Raw genomic sequence first — 13,891 nt, 5'->3', positions numbered from 1 at the left:
GTGCTTGTGGTGTTCGGCCAATCACAATGCACTGGGTCAGCTGGCCAATCAGAGCAGACTGCGCTTGTCGGAAGGAGGGACTTTGTAGAAAACTAAGCGTTTGAGAGAGGCGGGGCATAGAGGACCTACAATAATGTACAGTATTTGAAAAATAATGTGTTTTTTGAACATTAAAGCATGTCAACATATTCTGTTACACCAAATACACAAAATAATGATCTTTAAAAAAGCATCATATGACCCCTTTAATGTTTAATCAATAATGAATATCTGATTAATTTTACTTGTTACTAATGGACTACTGGAAAAAATAATATCCTTTTATGAACAAAATAAATACAAAAAACTCCTTAATGAAAAATCTAAAACCGAATATTTTATGAAAACTAAATGAATATTATAGTGTATGTAATGATAGCCTTTTATGAAAAATAAATATAAAATAATCTGTAATTAAAAATCTAAGAATAAATATTTTAATAAAATGAAATAAAAAAATAATACTTTATTAAACATAAAAAGAAACTAAGAAATGTGTATGAAAAACGAATATAAAAAGAATGGTCAACAATTGTCAATCAAATAAGTGTGCAGGCCATGACACCACAATGAGTCAGCACAAAGTCTCAGACACTAATTAATAACTCATCATCATTCTGATTGGCTGGCTGCTATAAGAGTGACTCCTGATTGGCTCACCAGGTTGGTGGTGTGGCAGATGACATTGGGGTCGCTGCAGCGCACATGGAGGGTGGCAGAACCATCTGTGGGCAAGTACAAAAGGAGACAGAGCACAAATGGGGTCTTTAGTTCAGAACTAATAGCAGACACTGAAGCATGTTTGTGTGAGTGGGTTTATGTATGTGCGTCCGCAGCGGCCGAGTTGTTTGTAATGAGCAGCACCTGCTGTGTCGTCCCAGGCTGCAGGCAGGCGAATGGCCTTCTTTAGGAAGGTGAGTTCAGGCTGGTAGAAACGGAAGGCCTGGTCCACCACATGTGGCATGGGTTCAACATCCACCTGGCAGATCGCCAGAGGCTTTCTGTCTTCCCCGCGGAACAGCACCTGGAAGACAAGCAGATCGCTTGCAACCTACACACATTTTGAAAGGCCTTCCTACTAAATGCTAACCGGAGAACTAAATCAATTGAGAAAATAAAAGGAATGTTCCGGGTTCACAACCAGATAAACTGACAGATATCGACCGCATCAGCGACATGCTGTCGATTACCACAGACTTTGTCCCACTGTTTGTAAAAACAGAATTGTGTGTAGATCAGTGATATTTTGAATTAAATTTCATTTTTATATGTCCTGCTTTCATGTTAATTTTAGTTAAGGTTATTGTAATTTTTATTAGTTTTTGTTGTTTTAAAACATACCTATATAGTTTTATTATTTGTATTTTTCAGTTTTAGTTTTAGTTATTTTAGTATTTCAAGTTAAACTAAATTAAAATGAGAAATGTTGCCTAAACTAATAATACGTTTTTTTTTTTTTTTTCAATTAACATTTATTTTATTTCAAGTAACAATAATGTTTTTAGTTTTAGCTAACCATAACCCTGTAATGCACTTACAATGAATGTCTATGGGGCTAGATATCCTGAAAGGTTTAAAAGCAGAAATGTTCATCTTATATTTTTTATACACTTATGTAAAGTATTCTGCACAATGAGAGTTATTTGTCTTGTTGGATATACTTTCAAACAATGCTTGTCTAGGTGGAATGCCTTACCCCATTGACTTCCATTGTAGGTGCATTACTGTAAACATATTTTTGCTTTTTTTAAAAGAGATTAACAAAATTGAACTTGCAACTTGCAACAACATTTCTTTGTAGTTCAGCACCAAACCAGTAAAGCCCACCCTTGAACCAGTATATTGGTCGAAGCTGCTCTTTTCAGCAGAGGTGGTCAAGGTCTACCTCTAAATGACAAGCCTATCTGAAATCATTCCACAGTGAATGAACAGCACTGACAGTATGCAGTGAGATATGAAGTACCGTGAGTCATCTGCAGTCTGAGTGCATAACCTCTCTCGCGTGAGATCCTGTGGAGCTGGCTGTCGGATTCACAGCCCAAGACAACCCATTGACACTCCTCTGGAGGTGATGTCAGTTTGGGCACAGCAATGCTTGACCCCAACTGACCTAAATATGATATGGGAGTCCTGTGTGTGAGTGTGTCAGCAGTACTGCAAGGCATCAGTCTCTCTTGGCTACATATGGCAGGAACAGCCCAAAGGCACAATGAACCACAATGCCATAGAAGAGCACATCAACCCACATAGAATACACAGCTTAAAGGGTTAGTTCATCCAAAAATGACAATTAGCTTGTGTTTTACTTACCCTCGAAGCATCCTAGGTGTATATGACTTTCTTCTTTCAGACGAATCCAGTTACACAACCATTCACTGTGTAAAATATGCATACAATGAAATGTAAAGGTTATAAATAAGATTAAAATAGTTTTTTTCATATTTAATAAATACAATATAATATATTATATTATATAATAATGTATACACTGTATACTTTCATTTTTTCCCACAAAAAATAGAATAAACTGTTTATTACCTTGTTATTGCATTTACCAAAATATTTAATAACAAATATTAAATATTTAATACAATATTTAATGTAAGGGACTGCAAAAGTGTAGACATTTGAGAATGCTGGGCGATTTCTGTGTAAATTTGCAGAATCTGCGTGGACCTGATTATGAAACATAAATTAGAGGCAACAGGACAGTTGATCAATGTTGCTCATTAACACACTTCATTCATTTGAAAGGCTGAAATTAATCAATTTGAATATTAATGGCAGGCTGAAATTAAATGTATTTGGTTCTTCAGGTCAGATCTCAAATACACAATTAAAAGGTCAAAACAATAGATGGGATCCGTCAGTGGAAGGGCTGTGATCAAGAGCTCTTTCTCTCATTTAATACATATTTGACTAAACAATACATACAGCAATACAAAAAAATTTTAACCTATGTTTGGTTCTTGTAAGTGTGCATCAGTTACATTCAGTTTTACTGTTGAGGATCAAGTCATGTTTTCAGTCTGGATTGTTCAGACCACTTCTCTGACAGCACAACTACTAATCAGGCTGTATAGAAAGAGTCTGAGTTCCTGTGTGTGCTCAGCAGTACAGTGAGTGCTAAGCTCTTACCTTGATGGATTTGGCATGAATTGTATTGGACAGATGTTTCTGAGCCATCTGTGGACTTCTTGAAGTCTTTAAGCTTTTTGTATCCTGCAGTATGACAGAAGAGTCATCATGAACAGTGCAGCATTCAGTGAGAGAACAATCGCATTGAAATAATGTCATTAAGGGATGGAGAAACATTGTTTGGACAGGTCTGTTCAGACCATCTGGATGAGGCTGTTTTTAATCCATTTCATTATTGCTGATGCTTTGAGTCATTTTAAACTCCCCTCCTTCACTTGTGGGTGCCGCTGTAATACTACAGACTATAAACAAACCCAAATCCAATTAAACCGGAAACATGTGAGCTAATCCAAGTCTCATCAGTGCAAAAGGGAAATGAGGAAACAAATGCAGTTTCTCAGTGATGACACATCGTTCATGGTTGAATTACAATACAACACAACACACAAAAACAATTAAATAGTCCACATTTTCTCCAGATAATATGTGACCCTGGACCACAAAACCAGTCATAAGGGTAATTTTTTTTTTACTTTTTGCTGAATAAATAAGCTTTCTATTGATTTATGGTTTGTTAGGATAGGACAATATTTGGCCGAGATACAACTATTTGAAAATCTGGAATCTGAAGGTGCAAAAAAAATCTTAAACTATTGAGAAAATCGCCTTTAAAGTTGTCAAAATGATGTTCTTAGCAATGCATATTACTAATCAAAAATTAAGTTTTAATATATTTACAGTAGGACATTTACAAAATATCTTCATGGAACATGATCTTTACTTAATATCCTAATAATTTTTGGCATAAAATAAAAATCAACCCAATTGACCCATACAATGTATTTTTGGCTATTGCTACAAATATACCCCAGCGACTTAAGACTGATTTTGTGGTCCAGGGTCACATATAGTTTTCCAGCTTTACTTGAGTCTACATAGTGGGCCTGTTTAGACTTTTTACATCAATGTGGTGAAAATATAAATAAATAAATAATTTTTATTTAAATTATAAAAAAAAAAAAAAAAAAAAAAAAAAAGAAAAAAAACAAAAAAAAAAAAAAAAAAAATTTTTATTTAAATTAAAAAAAAAAAAAAAAAAAAAAAAGGAAAACATCAACACAAAACAAAATAGAAATATTTATTAGTGGTTGTACTATTGTAGTGAAAAGTACATTTAATGACAAACTAAATAAAATACAATATTTATTATTAGTATTGGCACTAAATCTTTGAGGTGAAAATTACTTTTAAAACCAAAACAAAAAGCAAAACAAACAAAAAAATAAATAAACAAAAATGAAATTGATCAAATGTCACATTGTTAAAAAAAACAGATAAATGCTGTTCTTTTGAACTTTCTCTTCATCAAAGAATCATGGGGGGGTTCAAACAAAAAACTAAACAATTGGTAGTATCACTAAAACTTTAGGGTGAAAAGTACATTTAAAACCACAAAACAAAAAACTCAAAACAATACAGCATTTATTATTAGTGTTATTATCAATAGAACTTTTGGGGTGAAAAGTATTTTGAAAATACAAGAACAAAAAACTGTTAAAATGAAAACTAAGTATAAGTCTGAGAGAGTTCCCCCTAGATTTACCTGAAGAGGGAAGGTGTGACCACAGATGAAGGTCTGGTACTTGAAGGGGACATGGACGCTATCTTTGGGTCGCAGGTAAACCTGTGTAGTCAGTGTACTCTCCTTTAGGTGAAACAGCTCCTCCTCTAGAGGAGTCAGAGTCTTCGTCAACTCCTTGAAATATCTCCACTCCTCAGTTTTCACGATTACACTGAGGGATAAAAAGAGAAAAAGAGGAAAAACAGCAAAGAGAGAGAGAGAGGAGACGAAAAGAACAGCTTGAGGACTTTCTTTGCCTTGCCGGCAGTATTTTATTGGCAATGAAAAAGAGTATTTGAGTATGCATGATACAGTCAAACATAAGCCCTCACAGAACTGAAACTCCTGGGAGGGTACGGTTTAAAGATAACAAACACTGGGTGTGAAATATTACTTTCTGTTTCATAGAGACAAATTTCATGCACAAATATATGAAGGAAAAGGGCATTTGAAACATCAAAGGCAGCACCTCCGGGCCCGAGAAGGGATCATTCGCCATAAATGAAAAAAAAAAGAAAGAATTTAGAGGTGTAAAAACTCTTTTGTACTGTATACACTACAGTAGATGTAAAAGCAAGTCTCAAAAATGAAAATTCAATCACATTCTCTTTTTAATAACAGAGCCAGGCAGGTGGCACAAAAGTATACTTACGTGAACAAAAGCAAAGCCCATTTCCCTTTCTTTCATATAGAAGCATATATGCAAGGAGCTCTTTTAAAATGGTAATGCAAAAAGAGGACGATAATGACAGAAAAGTTAATTGAAATGTTATAAGGTCTAAATGGGAAATATGACCTGGCATAATATATCTTCACAGTAAATCTAGCAATAAAACAAGGTAGACATAAACAAACAGGGCTTGTGGTGAGGGTGACTATAAATTGCTTATATTATTTAAATATTTTCTCTCATGGTAAATGGAAAATCCGAAGTGGAGTGATTACAGAATGCATCAAGCTTAAATCACGTTGTTCCACCCAAATATTGTGATCCACCCTGAAGCTTTGGCTTTTGGAACAATTTTGTTGTTAGACAAAATATAAAGTATATGAACTAACTTGCCAAATTATGCCTTAAATGTAAAAAAAATTATCAAAATTAAACTGTACACTACTGTTTGGGGTTGGTAAGATACATATTTTTGAAAGAGGTCTCTTTTGCTCACCAAGGCTGCATTTATTTGATCAAACATACAGTAAAAACGGTAATATGTGAAATATTATAACAATTTCTATTTGAATATATTTTAACATGTAATTTATTCCTATGATAGCAAAGCTGAATTTTAATATTTTTGTCAAAACCATGATATATATATTTTCAGGAATCTTTAATGAATAGAAAGTTTAAAAGCATTTTTGTAACAACATAAAAGTATTTACTGTCACTTTTGATCAATTTAATGCGTCCTTCTTTTTGTGTTTCTATTGATGCATTGGCAATACAGAACAATCACACAAAATACATAAAATCTTAAAGGAACACTCCACTATTTTTGAAAATAGGCTAATTTTCCAACTCCCCTAGAGTTAAACAGTTGAGTTTTACCATTTTCGAATCCATTCAGCCGATCTCCGGGATTCGAAAACGGTAAAACTCAACTGTTTAACTCTAGGGGAGTTGGAAAATGAGCCTATTTTCAAAAATAGTGGAGTGTTCCTTTAAAGAGAGAGAGCGATAATAAAATTCAGCTGAAGTATAACTAAAAAACTGCTTCAGAGGACTGAAAACAAATTATGAGCTGCGGGACCTGACCTGCGAGGATAAAATGAATTAGGCAGAAAGAATGGAGCAGCTCTGCTGAAATCTGGCATATCTTCTAACCTGCCGCTCCGTTGGTTCAGCTTGTCCATATATAATGTGCGAATACAGGTTAGAAACAATCTCTTCAGTAAAAGTGAAAGAGAGAGGTGACTTTATAAGGTTGGCTTTGTGGCATACATCAGCAATACAAACACAGGCCTGACATATCCTTTGCACTGGAAGAGAGAAGCATCAATTCAACACAAATGTACAAATGCAAACTCCAGATCTCAGGTATTTGTTTCCCTGGCACAGCTCTGTGCATACAAGAGTGCTTTGGACTGACTCACAGAGTTCACGCACAGACAAACACACCGCTCCTGGGTGAGCAGTTGCCTCCATGACACATCACAAAGTGCTTCAGTGTTATGCCACAACACAATGCAAGTTGGGAAGACGTTTGCCATGCAAACATACTTCCTGGAGAGAGGCGGTGGAGAATATTTATCTTATCCTAAAGCACAGCGTGTATGTGTGTGTGGAGTTTAGGCTACTAATGTCTTTCCTAATTAACCGCTGAGAGATGCAGGGGTGTTAATGCCGTAATTTATTCCACCTCGTCCTCCTAACTTCTCTCTCTCACTTTCTTGGCTTGTGTTCATCATGATGGAGTGTGTGGACTCAGTCTATGCCCTGCAGAAAACTCATATTTTGTGTGGTATAATCCTGGATTGTGAGCTTCATGCAGGAAACCTGGCCGGTGGAAAAATATTTTACATCACGCTGCAATTAAAATAAGCTTGAATGGGGGGGAATTGATTATTTATTCAGTGTTATTTTTCTACCCCCTGGGAAGCTCTTGGCCCCAGTAATGCCCCGCTGAGGAAAACTCATTCATTCAGATGTTCATTTCAGACAAGGCTGTTCACACGTGAACGAAACATTGATCTACGCATAATTTCTTTCAGGGCTGTAATGCCAGAGGCAAAGGCTTTATTTGATCTTTGAATGGGCACAGTGCCTGCTGTGCATGAATAAAGTATAGGCTTACTACTGTATGTACATATTAACATTAAAGTGGTTTTCTTAGGGCATTTGCATACTGTACTGAGAATCAATGAATCAAATTTCTTTTCTTAAAGTGAAGACACAAATTACTTTTTTTGCTTTTGTGATCATTCAGTTTTTCTATTATTTATTTATTTTGTCTATGAAATGAAAGTTTCTGCCCAGTGTTGTTTTGGACACCTTTGACTTGCATTGTATGGGCAAAATTATTCTTCAAAATACCTTCTTTTATGTTCCAAATAAGAAAGAAAGAGCATACAGATTTGGAAAGACGAGTCAGAGTATTGTTTCAATCCTTCCACAGGTCTAAAAAAGCCAGTCAATGTTCTATAATGTTCTGTAATATTAATCAAATTATGACATTATATGGCTCACACTACCTTTAAGCTTGTGAGAAAAGAGATGTCAATGTGTCTAGGTGGTATATAAATGTTCATATTTGATCAAAGGTAGTACTTGAAAAGTTTGACAACCACTGATGTATTGCACTCAAAGACATAATATATCTCACCTGAGCTCTGGGTCATCACATTCAATAGTGACAGTCTGCGGAACGTTGAATGGATTCTTGAGCACAAATTCGAAGAACTCTGCCGTTCCGAGCGTGGCATAGAGAGTGTGTTTGGTAGTGATGGCCTGAGAGAGCATGTTGGTGATCTCCTGTGTTTTACAGCGCTCACGATAGGCCTCAATCACACGCAGGTCACGGGAATGCTGCACACGCTCTGCCTGATGCCTCTGAAAGAAAGAATCCAAAGAAATTCACATGTTGAAACTGCACCGGAAAGACCTAGAAACTAATAAAACCGATGTGCCTGAAGCATGGCAAGACCATGCCAGGCTGTTGAGTGAAAGAAAGAGTGAATTTAGGTTCGATTTCATCATTCTCATAGAGTGGACCTAAATACCAACTGTAGCCCATCCTACAGAGAGAGAGAGAGAGAGAGAGAGAGAGAGAGAGAGAGAGAGAGAGAGGGAGGGAGAGAGAGGAAGATCTACATTGCATTGGAGACAATAGGGCCTCTCTGATGAATAAGAGCATGATGAAGCACTCTCTTTATCTCCATCTCATCAGGCTGACATACACACACCCCGTCCTGTAACTGCCCACTCGTGGCCCAAAGACATGTGGGAGCCACTGTGTTATTTTTCACTAGCTGGGTCTCAGCTATCTTTGCAGGAAGTGGCATTATGTGGCACTGATGTCTGCCACAGTCACAAGCAGCCTGCTCTTCAGTGTACAGATAAACCAGAATGGATATTGTTACATAGACATGCACCCTGAGGCCTGAACTATACTCTACATTCAACAGGCTTTGCTTCAGGATGCAGATTTTATATGGGACATTAAGTGAAAAATGTCCTTACAAATAAACGTATGGTAACACTTTACTTTAGGGTCTCTTAACTAGTTGCTTATATACATATGCATAATACTAAATGTATTAGCCATTTATTAGTACTAATTAAGCACATATTAATGTCTTATTCTACATCCTACCCAATACCTGAACTTAACAAACAGAGAGAGAGAGAGAGAGAGAGAGAGAGAGAGGGAGGGAGGGAGAGAGAGAGGGAGGGAGAGAGAGGAAGATCTACATTGCATTGGAGACAATAGGGCCTCTCTGATGAATAAGAACATGATGAAGCACTCTCTTTATCTCCATCTCATCAGGCTGACATACACACACCCCGTCCTGTAACTGCCCACTCGTGGCCCAAAGACATGTGGGAGCCACTGTGTTATTTTTCACTGGCTGGGTCTCAGCTATCTTTGCAGGAAGTGGCATTATGTGGCACTGATGTCTGCCACAGTCACAAGCAGCCTGCTCTTCAGTGTACAGATAAACCAGAATGGATATTGTTACATAGACATGCACCCTGAGGCCTGAACTATACTCTACATTCAACAGGCTTTGCTTCAGGATGCAGATTTTATATGGGACATTAAGTGAAAAATGTCCTTACAAATGGTAACATGGTAACACTTTACTTTAGGGTCTCTTAACTAGTTGCTTATATATATATATATGTGTGTGTGTGTGTGTGTGTGTGTGTGTGTGTGTGTATGTGTATGTGTGTGTGTCATTTATCATTTTTGTATAACTATGTATTATATTTATATGGCCTGTGAAGTAATCAACAAAAGACTCGTCTAATTATTAATCCATATTTACGATGCATGATTATACGGTTTATCCATTTAGAAAAGATCTGATTTTTGGGTCACGACCCACCAGTGTTGAACCACTGCTCCACCAACCCAATTGAACGCAAATGCTTCTAGCTATGCAAGTTTGATTTCACACATCGTAGCATTTTAAAATGTGTCAGAATGCAATTCATAATGTAATGCAAATACATGTTGCATTCTCAGCATTGCTGCAAGGGATGCTATAACGGGCATCTTGTAATGTCAAATATATGATTTTTTTTTCCAACTACTGTCATTGCAGAGAAAGAGTTTAGAAAAATCTTGTGGAGCAGGATAGTTAAAGTTAGTAAAAACATTCAGCGTAATGGCAGGACATTTCAAGGTCTATCAGGTTGTTTTCTGCTACAGTAGTGCAAGATCGCACATTAAACATGTAAAACAGCATCACCCATATGCAATTCACTGGCCATTCTCATGTTTCAGGCTTAAAAGATTAAATGTCTAGATTTATGTCTTACTCAACAAGGTAATGAAAAGACTAATATTGTCTTCTCAGAAGACGACTTTTGTATGCTACATTTCCATATGTCATAACACTGTGATACTCTGTTGATCAGAACGAAAAGACTAATCTTGGCAACGCTGTCATTAGAATGAAGCGATAATAAAAAAGTGATCAGGAAGATAAATAAAAATGGCCACTAAAACTAGATAAGGGAACTCTCTGCCAAATCCTCTTCTGGAATTATCAGCAAATCCCACATGATGTACTTTTATAAATTCTCCAGAGCTGTAGAACTGCAGAGCTCCTGAGTTCTGTGGACATGAAGTCAAGCTTTGATTTAGAGAGATGATGTCCTATACCGTTAAGCTGGAGGACCGTTAAAGCAGTGACAACTCCTCCCGCAAAACCCTGAGGGGCATCACTTGGTTGGACCACATGGGAGAGTGATGGAGGAAGAGCCAAAGAACTCTGGGAACTTGTCACACTGCCACCTGTTGGAAAGAAGAGTACAAGAAATTGAAAATCAAGCTCAGTCCAAATCCGTAGTTTGGTTAAACTTAGCTCAAATTTATGTCAATGTAAACAAAGAGCTTTCCAGAAGATAGCTTTACTACTACAATTTTCTTTGTTCCTAACTGTCTAGCTGATTACATGATCTAGATTACAGATTCTTCAGAAATACAACAAAATGTGATTTTTTTTTGGTATGATATTTTTACCGGGTCACACTTTATTTTAAGGTCCAATTCTCAATACTAGAAATCCATTAACTATGACGTTTGCTCAATAAACTACTAATTTGCTGCTTATTAATAGTTAGTAAAGTAGTTGTTAAGTTTAGGCATTGAGCAGGGTTAGGGATGTAGAATATGGTCATGCAGAATATGTGCTTTATAAATACTAAATGTTAATATTAGGCATGCTAAAAAGCAGGTAGTTAATAGTGAGAATTGCTCCCTATACTAAAGTGTTACCGTTTTACCTTTCATTATTTTTTAAAAACAACAACTTTTACAATGTGATATTACAAATGATCAGCTGAATGTTTACAGTTTATTTGATCAAAACGATACAAATTACATCCATAGTAAATATGCATGTAATTTTCACTGGCTGTGTAAATCTACAGTAAATATACCTGTTCTCAGACAATAAAACCAATACTTCATGTATTTAAAAAATATATATATATAAAATATATTTAATTAGAATTACTATACTTAAATATAGCTTCAAATTATTAAACCTAATAAAAAAATATATGATAATACTTTACACATCATATAATGGGTTTAAGTGTCATAATTATATATATATATTTCCATTTAAGGTACAGTAACTGAACTTATAGTTTGTCTCACAACCACAATGTCAACAGAAAATATATAAAACATATGAATATTATGAATATGAATATTACTTTTATAAATTTTCAGGTGTCAACAGTCAGACACAAAATATTGTATTATGTGTATGTATATATACCCGAGATATACATCAGATATATAGACTCTTTTGTTTTATATCTCAGGAATATTGAAGTGATGCACTGGCTCCATAAGTCTGATCACTGCTAGTATGAGAAATGTGAAGCAAAAGCATCCCTCAAAGACAGACTTAAGAATGACAGCCGAAGAGTTAGATTTACCATTAGAGATATGTCTGACTGTCTCTGTTGTTATTCGGTTGAACTGATGACGACAATCACAATGCCACAAAGAAAGATGCATTGATTGGTGCCTTGCAATGATAAACATTCTGTGGTCAAAAAGGAAAGGCAGGAATCTTAAACAGGGAGAAATGGAAGAAGAGGCGGCGGGTAAGTAAAAAAGAAAACTACAAAAACAATACTTATGCAGAAAAACTGAAATGTTGGTGGAGGTGAATTCTCCTTGGCCAATGACCCTTATCTCACTGGTTCTCTATATCTCAACTGTGATTGCTGTGCATTGAGAGGCAGTAAATTGTCTAAACTGCAGTGTAAGTGCTTTGCTCCCATTGGTTTCACAACAAGCATCAACCGCCCTAAACATTCAACGGGCTTTACCTGTGATTACAGACAGGTGAGAGCTGTAATTACAAGTCTGAGACACAGGTCAGGCACAGAACGGGTGATTGAAGGTGGGAATGTGTGTGTGTGCGTGTGTGTTTCAGGGCACTGCCAGTGATTGATTGAAACTCCAATGAAAATAATAGTAATAGAGGGATACACAAGTCAGACGTCTACACATTAAACACACATTTCGGTTAAACTTTACTTGAAGGGGTGTGCATAAGACTGACATGACACCTTCATAATCATGACATGACACCTATATAACACATGACATGACATGTCATGAATATGAAGGTTTTTATGCATGTTTATGACAACTGTCATTAAGTGTCATTCACTCAGTTATGTAATTTTTAATGCAAAGATGACATTGTTTGAGATGTCTTTGTTATGGGCTATGGTTAGGGGTAAGGGTAGGGGTAGGGTTAGGTTAGAGTTAGGTCAAATAATGTCATATTTGCATTAAAAATGACATAACTGAGCGAATGACACTTAATGACAGTTGTCATAAACATGCATAAAACCTCCTTCGTATTCATGACATGTGTCATGTCATGATTATGAAGGTGTCATGTCAGTCTTATGCACACCCCTTCAAGTAAAGTGTTACTCACATTTCTTTTGTCAATTAGAAAAAAAACAAAACAAAGACAAATGTTTCCACTCAGTATTTAACTGAAGAGCATTTCATTTAAAGATCATTATAGTGTTTTGAAATGGTGATTGAGGATAATGCATTTGAACCCAGACTGGTGATTATTTGTCATGAAAAAGACTTGTATATGTGATGTAACATTGTGTACATAATTAAGAGTGATAATTGTGTATATATACCTGTCAGGCTTGTGTTGTGTTTTGTTCCCCATGTGCTCCCTGTGTCCCAGTGTTTATGCCCATATTTGGTTAGTTTCCTGTTCCTGTCCTGATTATGTTGATTTAATTCCAGGTGTTCCCCGTTTATTTCCATTGATCCCAGGTGTGTCTCGTCATCCCCTCGTCTTGTCATGTGTTTAAATAGTGTTCCCTGTATTTAGTTCAGCGTCCGGTATTGTTTATGTCTACATGTGCTATGTGAGTTTTCCTTGTTATAATTAAAATTCTCTGGATTGATGTACTCCTCGTCTCCCTCCGTTCCTTGCTCCGCACTCCACTCAGTAGTGCAACCGTGACAATACCAATAACAATCAATATATAAAAACAACCTATATACACATATTGGTTGTTTTATAACAGCATTTCATGGCAAGAAATGGGTAAAAAAATTAAATGAAATAAATTATACATGAAATTATTAATTACCATGACATGCTTATGTAAAATAATATAAAGACACGATATAAAAAAAATTATTTATTTCATACTCGATGCTGCTACTACTGTATATTAGACGATGAGGCTGTTTATTATTTTTAAGTTGAATGGGATGCCAGCAGCACTTGAACCACCAACTGTTATTTTACTTAGAAAGCTGGCAAAAAACATCTAAATGCATAAAGAAGGTGCTCCAGGCAGCACAATGAGAAATTTAGCTTTAATTACAGACTATTCAAGTAAGGTCAAAGTAA

At 36.0% G+C, this 13,891-nt stretch overlaps 2 protein-coding genes across 2 annotated transcripts in view; both read right to left on the bottom strand.

Moving 5' to 3' along the window:
• Window positions 1-8,532, bottom strand: part of LOC107555584 (nephrocystin-4-like) — a 17,720-nt gene extending 9,188 nt beyond the window's left edge. The window contains exons 1-6 of the mRNA XM_016238429.1: window positions 8,443-8,532; window positions 8,122-8,348; window positions 4,781-4,970; window positions 3,178-3,261; window positions 904-1,063; window positions 700-764 (exon numbers count right to left, since the gene is read on the bottom strand). Of these exons, the coding sequence (XP_016093915.1) occupies window positions 700-764; window positions 904-1,063; window positions 3,178-3,261; window positions 4,781-4,970; window positions 8,122-8,348; window positions 8,443-8,532 (816 nt within the window). The remainder of the gene's footprint in view (window positions 1-699; window positions 765-903; window positions 1,064-3,177; window positions 3,262-4,780; window positions 4,971-8,121; window positions 8,349-8,442) is intronic.
• A 2,104-nt stretch (window positions 8,533-10,636) lies between these two features.
• LOC107555600 (nephrocystin-4-like) overlaps window positions 10,637-13,891 on the bottom strand; it is a 107,628-nt gene continuing 104,373 nt past the window's right edge. Inside the window, exons 11-12 of the mRNA XM_016238459.1 lie at window positions 11,919-12,055; window positions 10,637-10,761 (exon numbers count right to left, since the gene is read on the bottom strand). The gene's annotated coding sequence lies outside the window, so the exon portion shown is untranslated. The remainder of the gene's footprint in view (window positions 10,762-11,918; window positions 12,056-13,891) is intronic.

This window comes from Sinocyclocheilus grahami, unplaced genomic scaffold (assembly GCF_001515645.1).
Source record: "Sinocyclocheilus grahami isolate Dianchi unplaced genomic scaffold, SAMN03320097.WGS_v1.1 scaffold539.1, whole genome shotgun sequence".
Classification (NCBI taxonomy): Eukaryota; Metazoa; Chordata; class Actinopteri; order Cypriniformes; family Cyprinidae; genus Sinocyclocheilus; species Sinocyclocheilus grahami.
This window is presented reverse-complemented; position numbering and strand designations above follow the sequence as displayed.